The sequence below is a fragment of the Scyliorhinus canicula genome, chromosome 4 (genome assembly GCF_902713615.1).
Source record: "Scyliorhinus canicula chromosome 4, sScyCan1.1, whole genome shotgun sequence".
Lineage (NCBI taxonomy): Eukaryota > Metazoa > Chordata > Chondrichthyes > Carcharhiniformes > Scyliorhinidae > Scyliorhinus > Scyliorhinus canicula.
This window is the reverse complement of record NC_052149.1, coordinates 89,196,380-89,218,476: the sequence shown is the minus strand read 5'-3', so window position 1 is coordinate 89,218,476 and position 22,097 is coordinate 89,196,380. Positions and strand designations below refer to the sequence as shown.

The window sequence follows — 22,097 nt, the reverse complement described above, 5'->3', positions numbered from 1 at the left end:
TTAATAGAGGTCTCCGAGCAAAGCTGGAAGACTTGGAAAACCGCTCAAGCCGGCATAATTTGAGAATTGTGGGCTTGCCCGAAGGGACAGAGGGCCCAAGGCCAACACAATACTTCGCTAAGAAGTTGGCGGAGCTGATGGGGGAGGGTGAGAGCTCCTCCCAGTACGAGCTTAGACCGAGCTCATCGGTCATTAAGGCCAAAGCCCAAAGTGAACGAGCCGCCAAGGGCAGTAATTATCTGCTTCCATAAGTTATGCATGAAGGAGAAGGTGTTAAACTGGGTGAAGCAGAAGCGGGAGGTACTATGGGATGGTACTACGGTCCGGATCTACCAGGACTTGACGGTGGAGTTGGCAAAAAGACGAGCGGCGTTTGGGCGAGTGAAGGCGACGTTGTACAAGAAGGGGTTACAATTTGGTATGGTGTACCCAGCGAGGTTGAGGGTAACGTATAACGGCAAAGACTTTTATTTTGAGACAGCGGAGGCGGCTGAGGCGTTCGTGAAGGCAGAAGGCTTGGGACAGACATGAAGAGCGGAGCTGGAAGAGAGACTGTGGATTGTGTTTGAACAGCCGGAAAATGTATAAATGTTATAACTTTCTTTTTGCGGATTTGTATTGTAATCTACTTCTCTTTGTATTGTTATAGAGTTTAAGTTAATGGTGGGTTGGTGGGCGCTCTGTGTTGCGACGGTTAAATGTTATGTTAGTGAATTGTATGGGTTAGATTGTTGGGTTTGGTTTTTTATTTCTCTGGGGCTGGATGGAAGGGGAGGATATGTCTTGGCGGAGGGGAGCCACCCACACTAGCTAGCTAAAGTCAGCTAGTGAACGGAGGTGAGAGGAGAGGAGGGCTGCGGACATTGGAGCCTGGATAGCAGGCGTCAATGGGCCTACGAGGCAAGTGAGGGGGAGGGGGGAAGGGTTGGATGCTGGGGGATGTTGTTTCTGGGGGAAAGGTAGGGTGGTTTTCGGGAGGGGGGAAGGGGTTTGATGTTAACAATGGACAGGGGTGGGTCAGGCTTATGGGGCAGGGCCCGGCGGTATGTTGATGGTGGATAAGAAAGGTTGGGGGGGGGGGGGGGGGGTGAGAGACCCCCAGTAAGGATAGTTACGTGGAACGTGAGAGGGCTAGGAGGTCCGGTCAAGAGGTCAAGGGTGCTTGCGCATCTTAAAAGTCTGAAAACCGATGTGGCAATGCTGCAGGAGACTCACTTGAGGGTGAAAGGGTGAAGGACCAGGTGAGACTTAAAAAGGGCTGGGTTAGTCAGGTGTTTCTCTCTGGATTTGATGGAAGGGCTCGAGGGGTAGCGGCGTTGGCCAGCAAAAGGGTACGCTTCCAGATTGAGAAGGTAGTGGCAGATCAGGAGGGTAGATATGTGATTGTGGCCGGGGCGCTGGACGGGAGATTAGTGGCGCTGGTAAGGGACAGATACGGTCCCAACTGGGACGATGCGGGATTTGCGAGGAAGGTGTTTGGAGCCATTCCTGACTTGGACACACACAAGCTGAGGGGGGGGACTGGAACCTGGTGCAGAAGCCAAGGTTGGACAGATCACGGCTGCGCTCGCTGGTCCTATCAGGGGGGGCAAAGGCGCTAGCTGGGCTAATGGTGGAAATGGGAGAGGTGGATCCTTGGAGGTTCCTGCACCCAGGGGAAAGGGAGTACTCGTTTTTCTCAGCAGTCCATAGGGTATACTCGCGGATTGACTTTTTTGTGGTGGGAAAGGCTTTGCTGGCTGGAGTCAAGGGGTCGGAATACTCTGCAATTGCTGTGTCAGATCGCGCGCCACGTTGGGTGGATATGGTGCTGGAGAAGGGGGTAGTGCAGAGGCCGGGGTGGAAACTGGATGTGGGGCTTTTGGGGAACCAAGTATTAGAACATAGAACAGTACAGCACAGAACAGGCCCTTCAGCCCTCGATGTTGTGCCGAGCAATGATCACCCCACTCAACCCCACGTATCCACCCTATACCCGTAACCCAACAACCTTACTTTTAAGGACACTACGTGCAATTTAGCATGGCCAATCCACCTAACCCGCACATCTTTGGACTGTGGGAGGAAACCGGAGCACCCGGAGGAAACCCACGCACACACGGGGAGGACGTGCAGACTCCGCACAGACAGTGACCCAGCCGGGAACCGAACCTGGGACCCTGGAGCTGTGAAGCATTTATGCTAACCACCATGCTACTGTGCTGCCCTATTCTGTGAAAAAATTGAAAAGGTAATTAAGGAATATGTAAGATTCAACTGTACGGGTGAGGTGTCAATGGCAGTCGTCTGGGAGGCTCTAAAGGCGGTAGTGAGAGGTGAGGTAATTTTGTTTAAGGCCAGGGTGGACAAAGAGGAGAGGTTGGAGTGGCAGAGGCTAATAGATGAAATGTTGGAGGCAGATAGGAGTTATGCGGAGGATGGGGACCCAGCGATGCTGGGAAAGAGGAAGGAACGACAGGCGAACTTCGACCAACTGTCCACCAGGAAGGCGGTGCGCCCACTGAGTGAGCGAGGGGTGAACATGGAGACAAGGCAGGGAGTATGTTAACAGGTCAGCTTCGGAGGGAGGCAGCAGCAAGGGAAATTCTTCAGGTAAGGGATAGGGCCGGCAAGTTGGTGATGGCTCCGGAGCTGATTAATAAGGTTTTTGAGGAATTCTGCGAGAGGTTGTACAGGTCACAGCCACCCGGGGGAGACCGCGAGATGCTGGAATTTCTAGATGGGTTGGAGTACCCGAGACTAGGGGAGGGAGACAAGGCTACATTAGAAGGAGCAATACTGGAGCAGGAGATAAAAGACGCGATTGGGAGGATGCAGTCGGGGAAGGTGGCAGGGCCGGATGGGTTTCCGGTGGAATATTATAAAAAATTTAAGGATACGTTGGCACCCCTGATGGTGGGGATGTTTGAAGAGGCTAGTAGGGAAGGAAGTGCTGCCGCAAACCTTGGGGCAGGCATTGATTTCACTGTTGCTTAAAAAGGATAAGAATCCAACGGAGTGTGGGTCGTATAGGCCCATTTCACTTCTTAACGTGGACGCAAAGGTATTGGCTAAGGTACTGGCGCGTAGGCTGGAGGGGTGCCTCCCGAAGATGATAGGTGAGGATCAGACAGGGTTTGTGAAAGGGAGGAAGCTGTTTTTGAATATTAGGAGGGTTTTGAACATCGTTATGGCACCGGCGGAAGGGAAGGAAACAGAGGTGGTGGTGGCACTGGACACCGAGAAGGGGTTTGATCGGGTGGAATGGGGGCACCTGATGGCAGTGCTGGAACAGTTTGGGATTGGACCAAGATTTGCGAACTGGGTAAAGTTATATAAGGAGCCGAAGGCGAGTGTCCGCACGAACAATATCAGTTCGAGATACTTCTCTCTCCACCGTGGGACGAGGCAGGGATGTCCTATGTCCCCCCTGCTGTTTGCGCTTGCGATTCAGCCGCTGGCCATCGCGTTAAGAAGTTCGGGAGCATGGAAAGGAATAGTGAGGGGGGGATAGAGCATAGGGTGTCCTTGTATGCCGATGACTTGCTGCTGTATGTGTCGGAGCCGAGTGCGCCGATAGGAGGAATATTGGAGTTGCTGCAGGTAATTGGGCCTTTCTCTGGGTACAAGTTGAACTTGGACAAGAGTGAGTATTTCGTGGTGTCTCAGCCGGGGGTGGGGGCAGGGGTGGTGGGGCTGCCATTCCGTAGGGCAGGGACTCACTTTAGGTATTTGGGGGTGCAGGTTGCCCGGGAGTGGGGAAGGCTTCGCAGATACAAGATCACTAGTTTGGTGGGGAGAGTGAAAACCGACCTGGCGAGGTGGGATGGTCTCCCTCTGTCACTGGCAGGTCGGGTACAGGCGTTTAAAATGAACGATTTCCGTTTATTTTTCAATGCCTACCGATTTTCCTGCCAAAGACTTTTTTCACGGAGATTGAGGGGAGGATTACTTGTTTATATGGGGAGGGAAGGTGGCCAGAGTGAGGAAGGTGCTGCTACAGAGGGGAAGGCAGGCAGAGGGTTTGGGTCTCCCGAACCTGATGTACTACTACTGGGCGGCGAATGTGGAGAAGGTGCGGAGCTGGGTCCGAGGGGTTGATTCCCAGTGAGTCAGAATGGAGGAGAGTTTGTGGAGGGGGTCGGGGCTGAAGGCGCTAGCAACAGCGCCGCTCCCGATAGCTCCGGGGAAATACTCAGGGAGTCCGGTAATAATAGCTTCATTGAAAATCTGGAGGCAGTTTCGCCAACACTTCGGGTTGGCGGCAGGGTCGAGGGAAATGCCGATCCGGGAGAACCACAGATTTGAGCCAGGGAGGTGAGACGGAAGCTTTCGGAAATGGGAAGAGAAGGGGATTAAGACTCTAAAAGATTTGTTTCTTCGGGGTCGATTTGCAGGATTGAGGGAGCTGGAAGCGAAGTATGGGCTGGAGCAGGGAGAAGTGTTTAGGTATATGCAGGTTCGGGACTTTGCCAGGAAAGAGATACAGAGCTTCCCGGAGGAACTGGCCTCCACGTTGTTGGAGGAGGTGCTGGCAGCAAGTGGACTGGAGAAGGGGACAGTATCAGCGGTATACGGAGCTATGTTGGAAGAGGATAAGGCACCACTGGAGGGGATCAAAGCGAAGTGGGAGGAAGAATTGGGAGAGGTTATTGAGGAGGGGGTCTGGTGTGAGGTGCTCCGGAGAGTGAATGCCTCCACCTCGTGTGCGGGGTTGGGGCTGATACAGCTGAAGGTGGTGTACAGGACACACCTCACGAGGGCAAGGATGAGCCGATTCTTTGAAGGGGTAGAAGATGTGTGTGAACGTTGCGGGGGGGGGGGGGGCACCGCTTATCACGTTCATATGTTTTAGTCCTGTCCAAAGCTTTGGGAGTACTGGAAGGAGGTGTTTAGGGTAATTTCCAAGGCGGTGCATGTGAAGCTGGACCCGGGTCCCCGGGAGGCCATATTCGGGGTGTCGGACCAGCCAGGGTTGGAAACGGGTGCGGAGGCAGATATCATAGCCTTCGGCTCATTGATCGCCCGAAGGCGGATCCTGCTGGGATGGAGAGCGGCCTCTCCACCCTGTGCCCTGGCGTGGCGAGGGACCTGTTGGAATACTTGATCCTTGGGAAGGTTAAGTTTGAACTGAGGGGAAGCTCGGAGGGATTCTACAAGTCATGGGCACTATTTATTATGCACTTTCAAGAACTGGATAACATCGAACATTAGTTGGGGGAGGGGGGGAAGGTGGGTGGGGTGCGGGGGGAGGGGGGCTGTGTATGTTGAAGATGGCTATGGGTAATCCCTGATTCCCTTTTTTTCTTTGTCATTTGTTTATGTTATCATGCGGGCTGATGTTTGGGGGTTGGTGGGAGGATGGGATCGTTGTTACTGTTATGGGGTTTGAAATATTTGTTGTTGGTTATTGATTGTTGGGTGTAAATTCGGGAGAAAAATTGTGAAAAAGGAGTAGAATAAAAATATTTATTTAAAAAAATATTACAGAAGGAAGACGGCATGTGGCGCTGGGGTTTGCACTGGGACTAAGACGCTGAGGAATCCCAGCCCTGGGTCACTGTCCATATGGAGTTTGCACATTCTCCCAGTGTCTGTGTGGGTTTCACCCCCACAACCCAAAGATATGCAGGTTAGGTGGATTGTCCATGCTTAAATGCCCCTTAATTGGAAAAAAATAATTGGGCACTCTAAATTTATTTTTTTTTAAACATTACAGAAGGATACAAAGATTTCCTTAACAAACACATTCTGTAACCAACATCATCCCAACACTCCCCAAATGCATGACTTCACACTTCTCTGGATTGATTTCCATTTGCCAGTTTTGTGCCCACTTGACCACACCATTGATGGCTTCTTGCATCTCCAGCTTTTTCCCTTACCATCAATCATATGGCCAATTTGTGTATCACCTGCAAATTTCATGATCATGTCCCCTACATCCAAGTCTAAATCATTGATACATACCAGGACAGGAAAGAGACCTAGTACAGAACCCCACAAGAAAATACCAATTGGAATTAAATCCGGAGAAGTGTAAATAATGCATTTGGGGAGGACAAACAAGTCAAGGAGTACACAACAAATGGTAGGATACTGAGAAGTGTAGGAGAGCACAGACCTTGGAGTGCCTTCCAGTGACACAAACACCTCTTGACCATTATCCTATCCTTTCTGCCATTGAGTCAATTTTGAATCCAGTTTATGACTTTTGCTTTAATCCCATGGGTTTTTACTTTTCTGACAATCTTGTCAAAAGCCTTGCTAAAATTCATGTCGACTACGTCAAATATGCTACTCTTATCAATCCTCTTTGTTACTTCCTCAAAAAAACTCAACCCTGTTAGTCATACATGACCTTTCTTTAATAAACCCTTACTGACTGTCTTTAATTAATCTGTGCCTTTCTAAATGATAATTAATACTATTCCTCAATTTTTCCCCCCAATACTTTGTCCTCTGCCATGGTGAGGCTGACTATACAATTGTGTAATCCCCTGACACCATTCCTGTAGCCAGAGAGATTTGGAAACTGCTGGTCAGAGTCTCTGTTATTTCCTAGCTCGATTTCCCAGCAGCCTTGAATACATTTCATCTGGGTCTGGCAAACTATCTGCTTTCAAAGATACTAAACCCCTTAATATTTCCTTCTTATTATAATTATATCATCCAATATTTCACACTCCTCTTTAACTACAATGTCTGCATTATCCATCACCCTCTCCATCTTGTGTGCAACAAAGTATTTATAAAGGACCACGTCCATAGCTTCCATCTAGGCATACAGATTACTTTTTTGGTCTGTAATAAACCATACTGTTTCCTTAGTTGTCCCCAAGCTTTTTATGTGTTTATAAAAAACGTTTTCCTTGATTTTACTTGCCTAATGTTCTTTCATACCCTCTCTTTGCTTGCCTATTTTTAATTTCACCCCTGCATTTTCCATTTTCCTCTGGCTTTCAAGAGTATTGAGTTTACAGCATCTGACGTAAGCATCCCTTTTTTTTGCCTTATCCTGCGATACACCACCATAAGACTCGGAGTTTGTGTATCCCATGCCTTTTTCTTTCTGGGAACATATTTGTTTGAGACCCTCTGTCTCTCCTGGAATATCTCCCACTATTCTAACACTGATTTGATTTCAAGTAACTATTTCAAGTCGACTTTTGCTAAATCACATCCCTTTGTAATATATCCTGGTTTATCTTTGTTTTTTTTCCCATAACTATACTAAATCCAATGAACTATAATTACTACCACCAATGCCCTCAGCCACAGATGCCCCTTCCACCTGCCCAGCTGCATTTCCTAAAACGCACTGAGGTGTTCCCTTGTCTCCATGGAATGAAGAACCTTGCTGTGCTGATGTTTTTTAGGTGATTACTTGTCACTATGGTACACAAACACATCCTGCGCTGACTTTTTTGAGGCACTGACTTTTTTGAGGCACTAAAAAAACACAATTATCTTAAATTGTCCCCCCAGATGGTAACGTACTTATTCAGCAAATTCAAACTGTGGGTGATAACCTGTTGATTCTAATTTAATGAATGAAGCAACAGTCTCAGCTTCTAAAGCAACATTCTAACATTTATCCAAAAACCATTTTATGATGATGTGAGATTTTCACAACTGTCTTTAAGATGTTGTGCAATTTCAGATATTCAAGAATTTACAAGCAGAGTTTTTCGGCAGGATTCTCCGTTCTGGGAGGTGATGTTCTCCCACCGGAGATGAATTGTAACCGGTTTACGAGACCCCTGGGAGAACAAACCGGCAATCAATTCCATATTCTTTTCCATGCAAATTTATAGATGGGGTGGAATACGAGGGATTCCTAATATCGGATTGCCATTTTGAGCGGGTGCTACGATAGCGAGGGCCTGTGGCTGGCCACCAATTGGAAACCCCGAGGAAAAGAGACCCCTGTCTGGAAGCTAGAGAGTAGTCCAAACAGGGGCAATGAGAAGAATCACGGCTGTAATACTTACCTTGAAGTCCACATATTCATTCCTGGAAGGAGAGCAGCTGTGACCTGAGTCTGGTTCTCACAGATCCATTTGCTGCTAGCCATTCATACCTTTCTAGTAGTGGTCTGTGATTGACAGCCTCTGCAAATCATCATGGTTCAGTGCCTAAGTGGTGAAACCCCAATGTTTACAAACATTGACCACATCAAAGAGAGGTAAGTGCATTCCGATCACTCAAGTGTGTGATTGCCCATGATGCTTACACACCTTCTCAGAAAAACCTACATGAATCAGTGATCCCTTTCACAAAGAGGTCAAATAGAGAATAAATAATGATGAAAATTTATTATTTTGAGGTCTTTGAGTACCAACTTAAACCAATTAAGCAAAGTTGAAATTATTTATTTGATCACCTGAACCTTGGGATAGCATCCTCCATTATATTTACAAATTCTGTCCATTTTATGGATTTGATTTGACTTATTTTGAAGTTTCACTGTCAGGATTTCATATCTCTTTGACAGTTGAAGTTTCCAAGTGCCACATGGCATAGATTGGAAGATGGTTAGCAAACGGCTGAGTTAGACAGCTTGTCATATGTGTTACACCTTCAGTGAATGCTCGTGAATATTGCCTCACCAATAACTGAAAGGTGAATAATCTCAATACTATTTTGCTAAATTGTAGCCCTTATTTGGAGGGATGTTAATTTCAAAAGAATGAAAGTGCAAAGTCCTGAAAGAAGTCTCTCACAGTTCAGGGCACTCATATCTAAATGCCAGAAACTCAGCAGCCAAATTGTACACAGCAAACTCCCACGAACAGCAGTCAGATAGTGATCAGATAATTGCTGTATTGATGTTGGTTGAGGAAAGAAGAAGGAACAATACTTTAAGTAACTCTATTTAATCAGAGTACCTGATACAGACATGTATCAAAGATTTGTATCTAACTGCAGTTAAATCCCCTGAATCTAATTGGTTAAACTTTGAACGTTCTGTAAATCTTAGTTATTGCAAACCAACCCAAGTTACATTTTATGTTTTGTTTTCTCTTTCAGGCACATCACATCAGGGTGGCTATTCCCATTCTTCAGTTGTGTATGCCTTAAAAGAATGTGGCATTCGTCACATTGACACTGCAAAAAGATATGGCTGTGAATCACATCTGAAGACAGCAATCACAGAAAGTGGCGTGAATCGTGAAAGCCTTTGGATAACGACAAAGCTTTGGCCTGGGGACTACGGCTGTGAAACCACTAAAGCAGCATGTTTGGAGTCCTGCAAAAGACTCGGTCTGGAATATGTTGGTATGAACAACTACCCATACAAATTTAAGAGTTATGATTCTGTTAAATGATGATTTAAGTTACGGAGCTGATTGTATTTTTTTGAAATATGAATTTGATGTACTATTATTCTTCACCGGAGTTCAATTTTTTTTTAGGTTTTTCAGCTAGAGGAAATTTAGTGGTCCTATCTTCTCTCTGGCCAGGTAGCCCTCATTTTCATCCCTGCACCTCTCATTCTTTATACAGGCTAGTTGCTGTGATATTTCTAACAGTAAGCCTATCAAGATCTGAGTATAAATATGCAGCAACTTCCAGTTGCTTCCTTTTCAGGTCGCCTATTTACAAAATAACTGGCTTAAAAATCATGATCACCTTTGGTGGCAGAATTGTAATATTCGCAATTATACCTCAAACAATGTCATATGAAGCTATGACTAGTCTTCATTTTGATGATGCAATGCGATTTCCAGTTCAATTAATCCAAATCCAGTTTATTTTGTATTCTAATTAAAACCTTTTGTTAAGTATAGCTAATGCACCAGAGATAAATATCACAAACACTGAAAACACAAAATATCCTTAACCCCTGTAAGCAAATGTATTTTTCCACTGTGTGTCCCTGCCAGTTTTGTAATTTCATTTAATTTGTGCCCCTCTACTAGCAGGTTGAATTTGGCTCCCAAATAATGAGCTAAAAATGTGATATTTTGAAAAATTATGGGCGAGATTCTCCACTCGCCGACCCCGAAATCGCATTCGGTGATTGGGTGGAGAATCTCTTTTGATGCCAAAATCGGGGGCGATGCCTGTTTTTGGATATTCCGCCTCCTCCAAAACAGCATCATCGGTGAGTACCCCGCACGCTGTTGGGACGGCCTCAGGACGTCACGTGAAGGCCCTCCCCTGATGCTCTGCTGCCGATGGGCCGACTTCCCGAAGGATCAGTTGTGGCCTGAGTTTTCGTCAACCTCATGTGGCGGCTGTAGACTGTGTCCAGCGCCGCCACAGTCGGGGAGGGGGGGAAAGCCGTTCCGCTGGCCAGGGGGACCTTGGCGGGGGCTGGGGGGACTGGTGAGGGGTGGTGATGGGGGGTCACAGGGGGGCACTATCTGGCAGGCCGGGTCCGCTCACGGCCGGCGCCATTTTGTAACGGCACGACCTCTGCAGGTCGTTGCCGTGTGCATGTGCAGCCACAGACCCAGCAATTCTCCGGCCGTCTCTGTCGGGAACACCGGGGGGTTTACGTGGCGCCCCACTGGGAAGAGCATCGATGTAGGGGCAGTGCCGACTTTTTCATCATAAAACTAGACACATGCTCCGGACGTAGTCTCAAAATCGGAGAATCCAGTCCTATATCTCCGACAGTTGGTTCAAAATCAGTGATTCAGTCTAGTTGCTGGTGTTCATAAACTGCTGTTCACACTTTCCCCTCCTGGCTTGTTATGTTTTTAGAATTTCTCATCAGAGATAGTGTAACCTTAGGCCTCTCGCAAGGAAGACCACTTGCAAGAGAAATATCAGAAACACATGGAATGAGTACAAGCTGTTAGACGCACAGGTTGTACACAATCTACACTTTTATGTACAATACCCATTTTATCTCGTGTGAGAGTGACTGTCCTTGCTCCCTCCACAAAAATAAATTGTGCAAAAATCCTCTACATCCACTCTGCTGCACATCCCACACTTTTAATCTCATTCCAGCAATCTTCTCTGGTATAACATTAATTTGCTTCCACCAGCCTAGAGACAATGGGGCGGGATTCTGTGATCCTGTGGCTAAGTGTTGACGCTGTCGGAAACACCATCGCGTTTCTCAATGGGGTCAACGTGGCCTCAGGATCAGCAATTCTGACCCCTACCGGGGGCCAGCACCGCACTGGAGCGGTTCACGCCGCTAGCACGTGCATGCGCAGGCTGGCAGTGCATGGTGCCCAGGTGGCGTGCATGCACAGTGGCTTCCTTCTACGTGCCAGCCCTGACGCAACATGGCGCAGGTCTAAAGGGGCTGGCGTGGAAGAAAGGAGGCCACCAACCAGAGAGGCCGGCCCGCTGATTGGTGGGCCCCGATCGCGGGCCAGGCCACATCGGAGGCCCACCCCCCCCCACCCACAGGGATTCTGCGTAGATTCGCATGATGGCGTTGGGGCGGTGTGGCGCGGTTCGCGATGGTCGCAGGGATTCTCCGGCCCAGCCCCGGGCTGAGAGAATCCTGCTCATGATGTTCCACAGAACACTCCAACAAATGTAGCCTATGAACTCTCAATCGCATTTCAGATATTCATCCTTGTCTGTCTTGGCTCAGTGGTAGCATGATGGGTCTGGGTCCATTTCAGAGACTTCAGCACGCAATCTAGGCTGACATCTCAGTGTATTACTGACGCAGTGCTGAGGGCATATTTATGGAGTCAGCGCATCATTTAAGGAGGCCATTCAGACCATCGAGAAAATGCCAGCTTCTGGTGAAGCAAAGTAGTCAGTCCTACTCCCTCAAAATGATAAATTAAGACCCCCCTCTGCCCTCCCAGTGACTTAAAGGATCCAAAAATACTATTCAAAGAAAAGCTGGGGAACCCTTCCTGTGTCGTACATTTATGCCTCAATCAGCATCACCAAGTATGATTATCTGGTTATTGCTGTTTGTGGGACTTTGCTGTGTGTAAATTGAGTGGCATGTGTCCTAGTACTTCATTATCTGTAAATAATTTTGGGATGTCCTGAGGTTGGTAGTGCCAACCTGGCACTGTGGCATTGCCCCTGCCAGCTGGCAGTGTCACCTGGGCACCTTGGCAGTGGCAGGCTGGCACCAGATGGCACTGTCAGGGTGCCAGGCTGGCAGTGCATGGTGCCCAGGTGGCACAAGCAGTGCCAGTGTGCCACCTTGCCCAAAGGACATGCACCTGGGGCCTCCAATCCCCTGGGAGACCCTTACGAGTACCAGTACTGAACGGCGCTCACCCGAGGTTTCGAAGGTGAATGAGATAGATCCCACACTTCGGGTACCTCGGGAATTTTGCAAGGCCATTGCGAGACGGCTAAATCCTGGGAACGGGGTCTCCCAGCTTCTATCGGCCCCACTGCGCTGGGGCGAGCAGCATAGCCCTTTTTCTCAAATTTACTGCTGGTTCTGTAAATATAGTAATGTGGTTGTTGCAACCTTATAAGTTGATGTTCCCCCTCTTGCTTTTTGTTTGATTTAAAAGACAGGATGTGATGTCAGGACAAGGGTTTTAATTAGGAAGCTGGTATTGTATTATTGGCAATGAGCAGCTGAACAAACAATACTGATGGAATTTGTCTGTAATCATTTTAAAGGGCAAGTTGTCAAAGTGCACCATTTACATTGTTGAATGTGTGCCTGCCTATTTCCGCCTTTTGCAAACTGTAGGTGCTATATATGGAATATAGTATTGTTCTGAATTTATTAGAGCCTCGCCATGGAGAAATCTGGCAATTTGTACCACCAATGATACTGATAAGGAGTTACAGAAAATGTTTCACACAGTAAATTCCAGGAATTCCATTATTTTCCACAAAGTAATCTTTAATTTCAGCCTGTAAACACTTCAACTATGTTTTGGCATAATTCAAAATGTATCTAGGACCAGTTTCAGAGCTTGGCAGGGAAAGTGACCAAGCAGCTGTAAGGGTGAGATAAAGTGTACAAGCTGTGCTCAATAGCTGAAAATAACCATATATTGTTCTCATATTAAGGAGAGCATGTCTATCTGTCAATCATAGAAGTTTCAATAATAGAATCAAGCTTCTCGCGCCAATGTTTTGATTTTGAAAGTGGATCATTTGTTTTGTAAAGTTTAAATTAGTCCCTCACTTTGTGGAAGTGATGTGACTGAGGTACAGGGTACTGCCGCTTGCCTGTGTACCTGATACACGCTCCTGTCCTTAAACAGCGAGCCTAAATAAAATCTTAATCACTGGTCAACCATGAAAGGTATGGTTGCATTGCCATGCAATACGGAGGGTTCTGCAAATGCAATTCAATTCCCCATCACAATCATGCTGCTGTGAGGAGATACAGAGCATACGCCAGGTGCTTCCCCATGAGGAAGTGATGTCCTCAGGTCACACTTGTACTTCCTACCAGCATTTTCAGAGTGTTTTTGGCAGAGATTTGGTAGTTTACAAACTTTCTCATGTGACCATGCTAAAATGTGGCCAAAAGAGACTAACTTGAGGGCTGGATTCCTGTGCCAAAAGCACACTGCAAAATTCCTATTGTCATGAAGTCCTGCTACCTGAGTCTGACCATTCATACAATAAACCTTGGTGATCTGCACATGATCATTCAAATTCAAGGACCAAACTAAATTCCAACACTCGTAAAATATAGGGTTGAATGTGATCACACCCAATTCTGTGAAAAAATCTGTTCTTCCCTCTCACTCACCGTCACATTCTTGCTGTCACTTGCTTTTACATTCTCATTTTTGTTCTTTTGGCTCACTGACACTGTCTGTCTCAAACACAGTTATTAATTGTTTAACTCACTTATATGCACATTTATTTATATAGGAATCCACATTAAATGGTCTTTCTTTTTCAGATGCTGGTTCTCATATGCATTTCATGCATTTTCTGTTCATTTCTGATTTCCAGCACTATTACTTTTTAGTTTAGATAAACAATTACCAATAATGCTGTGTAATTATCTCCAGTCGCTGATCAAGAAATACATTCTGTGCTCTTTTATCTTATTATTTTCATGATTTTTGTCACCAAAGAACTATGTAATCTTTTCATTCATGGGTGTTGATGCAGGCATTAGATGAGAAATATTATAGGCAGCACAGTGGCGCAGTGGTTAGCAATGCTGCCTCGCGGCGTCGAGGACCCGGGTTTGACCCCGGCCCCAGGTCACTGTCCATGTGGAGTTTGCACATTCTCCCCATGTCTGCATGGGTCTCACCTTCACAACCCAAAGATGTGCAGGGTAGGTGGATTGGCCACACTAAATTGACCCTTAATTGGAAAAAAATGAATTGGGTATTCTAAATTTATTTTTTTTAAAGATGAGAAATGTATACAAAAATAATGCAGTAGCCTTTTGCTTCTATTAATATTTATATTAATTCTTCTCAAATCAAAACAATTCAAGTTTTATTTAAACAACATAATTTGAATTATAATTAGAGCAATAGTGATCTCTAGACATTATTTTCCCAGAATTTGCATTGCCAATGTATAGCAGTACTTCCCAAATATTGGACAACTCCCAATATATTGCAGCACTGGCAAAGTATTGTATTCCTGTAGATTAAGCATACCTTCAGCTGCCCAGTTTACCTATTCAATTTGCTCTAAATTATAGGATGCTGTCCAACAAATTCTGACACCACTTTTTCACACCTTGAAAGTTTGAGAGGGGCAGGGATTTTATTCCACAATACTTTGGAAGCTAGATATCCAAAATCAAAAACAAAAATGCTTGTGTCACCAAAGAACTATGTAATCTTTTCATTCATGGGTGTTGATGGAGGCATTAGATGAGAAATATTATAGGCAGCACAGTGGTGCTCTGGTTAGCACTGCTGCCTCACGGCGCCGAGGACCCGGTCAGGCAGCATCAGAGAGACGCAAAGTTAATGTTCAGGTAGGAGACCTTGCATAAGGATCTGTCTCTCTCTCCTCAGATGCTGCCTGTCCTGCTGACTATTTCCATCATTTTCTGTAGAGATTTTATTCTGTATAGCTGGTGGTTTGGGATATTATATGGATTGGTTCATTATGTGAATTTGCAATGAAGGGTTTAATTTTTGAAAAATGTATTCATGGAATGTCAGCATCACTGACAAAACCAGCCCATTCCCTAATCGCCATAACTGAATGGCTTGCTGAGCCCTTTCAGAGGGCGGATGCTGTGGGTGGAGATATAGACCAGATCTGTTACGGGTGGCTGCCCTAAATGGCATAGTAAACCAAATGGGCTTTTTATGACAATTCATAATAGTTTCACAGGCGCCATTACTGAGACTAGCTTTCAATTCTTGATCTCTCAACTGAATTTAAATTCCACCAGCTGTTGTGGTAGGGTGTGAGCCCATGTCCTCAGAATCTTTGCCTGGATCTCTGGATTATGAGTCCAGTGACATTACCACTGTGGTGAATCACAATCCTAGTAATTCGCACTGTATGTGTTGTGTCTTTGTAAGCTCGGTATACAAGCAGTTGCGCGGCTCTGCCCATAGGGGGAGATCAGGAGTTTGTACTGGGCTCCACCCTTGGTTCGCCCATGGTTCCGCCCATGGCTCCTCCCACTAACTGGAAGTATAAAGATCTGTAGTTGTGAGCCTGCTGCCAGTTCATCTCGTCGCAGACAGGCTCTGTTGTAAGACTATTAAAACCACTGTTCACTTCCAACCACGTGTCCTGTGAATTGATGGTCACATCAACCACTACAGCACCATTTTCCCTGTTTGTCTTTACAGATGCATTTCCAGTTTTTATTTCAGATTTCTTACATACTTTGCTTAAGGTAGACTGAGCAAAAATTGAAAAACAAAACATTTTAAGGAGCTATGCTGGAGACAGAATATTGACATGGAAAGTGAAAAATTCAGTAGAATTTTGCACAGCCTGATGAACAGTTAAGAATGATCAAATTTAAGATCGATCAGATCTTTGGCATTAAGTTGAGCTGCTGCAAAATTTCAACGTGGCTTTAAGTGACTCCCCAAACAAAGTGTGGAAAATCAGATACATTTTTCACGTTGGCGGCTTACTGCCCCAGCAATTCACTTCATCAAACTAAAAGTTGTCAATCTATTGAAGACAGGGAGAGAAAGCCCTGGCTGCATTTATTTATCTAATTTCTCCTTTAGTTTTGCACACTATTTAATTTCATGCATCTGGTTTTGCGTGGAAGACTCAAAGATGTCTGTGCCTGCCATTAGTGTTAGCTTGAAATCAGCTCGTGATTATTTGCATTTAATCAAAGTAGCTAAACTGCATGCAATTTCAACCAGATACTGCAGTAAGTAACATGAGAATATACATATTTCCGTAGTAATTTATATTCCTTAACTTTGACTGTATTTTCATATATATTCAAAATGACATGTTGGCAAAACTGTTCAGAACATGTCAACCACCTTGCTTTTCTTTTGATGAAACTTCTACCTGGATTTAGCTTTTGCGCGGGCCAAATCTACTTTAAATGTCTTATTTTCTGTTTGCCTCCAAGAGTGAAATATTCACAGCTGTAATCTCACTTATTACCAGTAACAGTTACTGTCCCAAAGAGACTCCAGTGGGCTGGTAATTAAATGCGATTTCTGTATATTTGAAGACAATCTGGCCAAATTGAGTGATTAATCAGCCTAACCAACTCAGCGTCTCTGCAGGAATAATGATTTAATCTTAAAGCAAATCAGTTTCCATTCTGGTTTAGAGCACGGAATCAATGCCAGGGTTTTCATCCGAATTACTTGCTCATTGGGACAGGGTGTTTTTCTGATCTGTGTGAGTGTGGGACCTGACTGCACCAAATGTTTGCCGAACTCTGCCAGGGCAGCTGCTGTTCACATCAACAACTCATGCATGTGCTGCTGACATATTTCTCTAAACATTGACTTTGATTCATATTTCCTTTTGTGAATAAACAAAGGTACATGTATTCCTGTTTCAGATCTTTATCTCATGCATTGGCCTGATGGAAATGCCCTGGGAAAAACTAATCGAGAACTCCGAGCTGAAACTTGGCAAGTCATGGAAGAACTATATGATGAAGGTGAGTGATGGCTATTAACTAAATTTTGAGCAGACTCACAACATATTTTGGGCTGTTATTTTCTTGTACTGTGGAAGTATTTTAACTTAATTAGCGATAGGAGATTTGAACTACAAGTTTGTATAATTTTCCTAAATTTAGTTTTTTTCACTTTATTTTCTTTGCCTATTTCAAGACTTGGGGACAGGGACCTGCATGTACCGGAAACTCTACCCCACGCCGACCTAAACTTCTCATTCAGTTCTTCCAAGCTCGTAAACCTTCCCAGAAACAAATCCTTCATCTCCTTGATCCCCTTCTCCTCCCAAACCTGCAACCTCACATCCATTCTCCTTGGCTCAAATCCGTGATTTCCCCTGATTGGCATCTCCCCAACCACGCTCCCAACCTAAAATGCCCCAGATACCTGAAGTGAGACATTGCCACACAAATGGCAACCCTCTTCCCTCTGCTCCTGCCCCTGGAGGGGAAACCACAAAATACCCACTTTTTCCCAAATTTAGCTTATACCCTGAAAACGCCCCAAACCTTTGAAGCAAATCCATTATGTCCCTCACCGAAGAGCCCGGCTCCTAAATGCATAACAACAAATTATCCGCGTACAAGGATATTCCAACCCCACCCCCCTCTCACTAACCCCCTCATAACTCCGAGTGTTATGAGGAAGTTACACTATGGCACTACAGGACAGGCTCACTGAGCTAGTTAGCCTTTATCTTCCCATTTTTGTATGTTCATTTCAAGTGCCTATGGGGCACAGGCAGAATGGCATCCCTGTTGATGTTCATTATCACAGTTCTCAGCATAATACATTTCTGGAGCTGGATTCTCCAGTTCCCCGGCTGCGGGAGGGGTGCATTTGTAGCGGGAAAAGTGAATTGCAATGACCAGAGAATTCCAGCCCTGGGGCGGGATTCTCCCCCGTGACGGGGGGTCCCGGCGTAGGGGAGTGACGCCAACCACTCCGGGGTCGGGCCTCCCCCAAAGGTGGGGAATTCTCCGCACCTTTGGGGGCTAGCCCCGCGCCGGAGCGGTTGGCACCAGAAGACTCACGCAAAAAACCGGCGCCAGCGGCCTTTCAGGCCCGGCAGCGGGGCTGGCCGAAAGGCTTTCGCCTTGTCAGCAGCCAGCTGCCGCTGATGTCACCACCGGCGCATGCACAATGTGGGTTTCTCTTCCACTTCCGCCATGGCGGAGGCTGTGGTGACGGCGGAGGAGAAAGAGTGCACCCAGGGCACTGGCCCGGACTCTGAGCGGGGGGCCCCGATCGCGGGCCTGGCCACCGTTGGGGCACCCCCCCGGGGTCCGATCGCCCCGCGCCCCCTCCAGGACCCCGGGTCCCGGTTGCGCCGCCGATCCCGCCGCCACCAGAGGTGGTTCAAACCTCGGCGGCGGGAGAGGCTTCCCAGCGGCGGGACTTCGGCCCATCGCGGGCCGGAGAATCGCCGCAGGGGCCTCGCTGATCGGAGTGGCGTGATTCCCGCCACCGCCACTTCCTGGCTGGCGGAGAATCTCTGCCACGGCGGGGGCAGGATTTTCGGCGGCCCCAGGCGATTCTCCGACCCTGCTGGGGGTCGGAGAATTTCACCCTAGATCTCTAATAGATCATCTGAGTAGGCAGATAATTGGGTTAGATGCTTCTCAATTTCTTGAAGTAGAGAAAGTAGTATAGTTGCAGAACATCAGTTGCAGAGGCCTAAAGCAGGGCTTCCTGCATGGACATTTGGTTGGGGATGTTTTGGAGCACATGGGAGACTCTAAAAGAGGGGAAAGAATAAATGAGAGAAGGCTTTTTTTATGAAGTTTTGAGAGTTTGGAAATAGTTAGTAGTCTCTTATGACGGGCGGAATTCTCCGACCCCCCGCAGGGTCGGGGAATCGCCCGGGGCCAGAGTAAATCCCGCCCCCACCGTGGCCGGAATTCTCCGCCACCCGGGAATCGGCGGGAGCGGCAATCGCGCTGCGCCGATCGGCGTGCCCCCCGCGCCGATTCTCTGGGCCGAAGTCCCACCGCTGACAGGCCAATCCCGCCGACGTGGCTTCAACCACCTCTGCTGGCGGCGCAAGCGGGCCCCCGAGATCCTGGGGGGGTGCGGGGCGATCGGACCCTGGGGGTGCCCCAACGGTGGCCTGGCCCGCGATCGGGGCCCACCGTTCAGCGGGCGAGCCAGTGCTGTGGGGGCACTCTATTTCTTCCGCCGCCGCCACGGCCTCCACCATGGCGGAGGCGGAATAGACCCCCCTACCGCGCATGCACCGGTGGTGACGTCAACGGAGCATGCGCGAACCGGCGAAGGCCTTTCGGCCAGCTCCAACGCCGGCCGGCAGGCGTCAAAGGCCGTTGGCGGCAGTCGGCGTGGCGCCAACCTCTCCGGCGCGGGCCTGGCCCCTAAAGGTGCGGAGAATTCCGCACCTTTGGAGAGGCTCGACGCCGGAGTGGTTGGTGCCACTCCGCTACGCCGGGACCCCCCCCGTCCCGTCGGGTAGGGGAGAATCCCGGCCCACATTTCATATCGCCAGCTTATATTTTAAAAGATCTGCAAAAATGATATGATGGAATGAATCAGAATTCTGCATTTTGATATGAATGTAGGGGATTTAATGATTTAGTAACGGGCTGGATTCCCAGGCCCCAGCAGCGTGTTTCTCAGCACCGCGCCATTTGCTGCTGGCGGGATTCTCTACTCCTGCCGCTTCTCAATGGAATTTCCCATTCAAGCAACCCCATGCTGCTGGGAAACCCACAGGCGAGGGTGCTTTGCCGGCTGGAAGAGTGAATCCCAACGGTCGGAGAATTCCAGCCAACATTTGTTGGGTGAATTCTAAATGCTTCATGGTTACAGCAACGTCTCTGTTATCCAGCATGCTCAGGGAATGGGAGGTTCATTCTTTGGCAGGGGGATGGGAACCAGAGCTACAGATCAGAGGATCGGGTAGTCCGGCTGAGGGCTCCCTGGGGAGGCTGTTAGATGCTAGGAGACCAGTAGATCCTGGGTGTGTATGCTTAAGTAGGTTTAAAAACCTACTTAAGTACCGCAGCTTGGTCCCCCCCTCGTGGGCAGGATTCTGATTGTGCCGCCTCTCACGACTTGGGTAGCTCACGCGAGGCGTATTGGCTGCCGGGAAGCCTCACCAGTATCTACCAGCCACGTTGCGCTCCCAGTTGGGCGCAACGTGGCCGATAGATCTCGCCTCTATTTACTTTCAATACATACCAACAGATAGTTTAAGAAGGGCAGCACGGTAGCATGGTGGTTAGCATAAATGCTTCACAGCTCCAGGGTCCCAGGTTCAGTTCCCGGCTGGGTCACTGTCTGTGCGGAGTCTGCACATCCTCCCCGTGTGTGCGTGGGTTTCCTCCGGGTGCTCCGGTTTCCTCCCACAGTCCAAAGATGTGCAGGTTAGGTGGATTGGCCATGCTAAATTGCCCGTAGTGTCCTAAAAAGGTAAGGTTAGTGGGGGGGGGGGGGGGTTGTTGGGTTACGGGAATAGGGTGGATACGTGGGTTTGAGTAGGGTGATCATTGCTCGGCACAACATCGAGGGCTGAAGGGCCTGTTCTGTGCTGTACTGTTCTATGTTCTAAGTAAACACACTTGAATGTGCACTTTACTTTGGTGCTGTACACTTGGTAGAATACTGTATATCGGATTTTAAAGATATCAGATTTTCATTTCAGTTCCAGAGAGAGAGATTTATTAGGTGACTGATGGAAATTGATTATTTTAGTCAGATATAAGAGGTTTAAATGAGAACTCATTAAGAATAATTGACTATAATCATATTAACCGTGAGAGTAAGGGAAGCCGAATAGCTGGGAACTATGCAAGTTGCTTGAGACTTGCTTAAAATTGTAAGAACATTACGGTCAACTAGCTAATAGGCCTCATTGTTATACAGTAAAGAACTGGTAGTTCCGTCTCTATAGTAACAGCCAGCCTAGGGTTGATAATTTCTTAGCAAAGACTGTGTTTCTCCAATAATGTCTAGATGCAGGTGTGGATAAATTGGAAAATTGGCAGGCGATGGAATGAGAAATTGGTACCAATATATTCAAGTACATATATTTCTTAAAATTGATAGACAGATAGTTTGGCCAAATTGAGTCATGACCTCCCCAGCAATGTGACATCATAATGGTATTTTATCTCTACTTATGCATTATTCCAATCGGTCTCACACTATGGTTAAGTTAATCATAGTTCGCCGTTGGTTATCATGTAGGCCTTTTTTGTAACAAGCACAATTGCAAGTTAAGGAAAGTCTAAGTCACTGTACTGTATGTTTCTAATATCCATATAAACATTGCTTTAAAGATATGTGTTTGGCTTTTTGTTTTAAAATATCTGTTGCCTTTTTGTTTATAAAAATGTCAAACTTCTGTCTCTTTTGAATCTGCTTGGTGCTACCCTTTCCTCTGCACCTATTGTAGTGATATTACTAATGAGGAGAGCTATCTGTGACTCAGTGACCCAATTTGTTTTCATTCATATGGTTTGCAACGCGGCAATCGGAAACAAGTCAATAAAAGGAAAAGGTAGCTGAGCACTCTGTTTACTTTCTTGATACACTAAGTAACATCCCCTTATTCAGATACTTTAGGGTGTTAGTTTATTCCCCCAGAGATGTATTTTTCTTCTAATTTGTCCATCGTTCCCACTCCATCTTGTAAAAGTAGTGATTCATGTCATACTGACTAGAATTTCACATGTATCTTCTGGGAGCCCACACAAATGCCCAATATTCACATGTTACATAGTGCATATTTAACTGGAGTGAATAGCTTGTATTGTGAGTGCTCTTTCCAGAAGGGAATCACTGGAAGTAGATTAGTACCAGGATCTTGACTGATTCCCCCCCCCCCCCCCCCCCCCCCCCCCGGATCCTAACACCTACCCTCCCACCCAAATGAATGTAGGGGTGGTGATACCAGTTATAACAGTCTTTCATCCCCAACAAAATTCAGTTAAATTGTATTTTACTTAAAATGTCAATAATAAACAACCTTCCACATTTATACTAACACTCAATCTGCAAACATTTACTTGTATGTACCATATTTGTGGTCTTGCATAATCACTTGTGCAGTTGCTCCTTGCCTGCTCTTTT

The 22,097-nt window shown here is 46.9% G+C and overlaps 1 protein-coding gene across 8 annotated transcripts in view; it reads left to right on the top strand.

Annotated features, from left to right (window-relative positions):
• zgc:110366 (uncharacterized protein LOC550476 homolog) overlaps window positions 1-22,097 on the top strand; it is a 196,692-nt gene that overhangs the window by 79,940 nt on the left and 94,655 nt on the right. For all 8 annotated transcript variants that reach the window (XR_005460356.1, XR_005460358.1, XR_005460357.1 and 5 more), the window contains exons 2-3: window positions 9,013-9,261; window positions 16,889-16,990. Coding sequence is in view for 3 of the 8 variants with exons in the window: in XM_038794743.1 (XP_038650671.1) it covers window positions 9,013-9,261; window positions 16,889-16,990 (351 nt within the window). In the remaining 5 variants the exon portion in view is untranslated. The remainder of the gene's footprint in view (window positions 1-9,012; window positions 9,262-16,888; window positions 16,991-22,097) is intronic.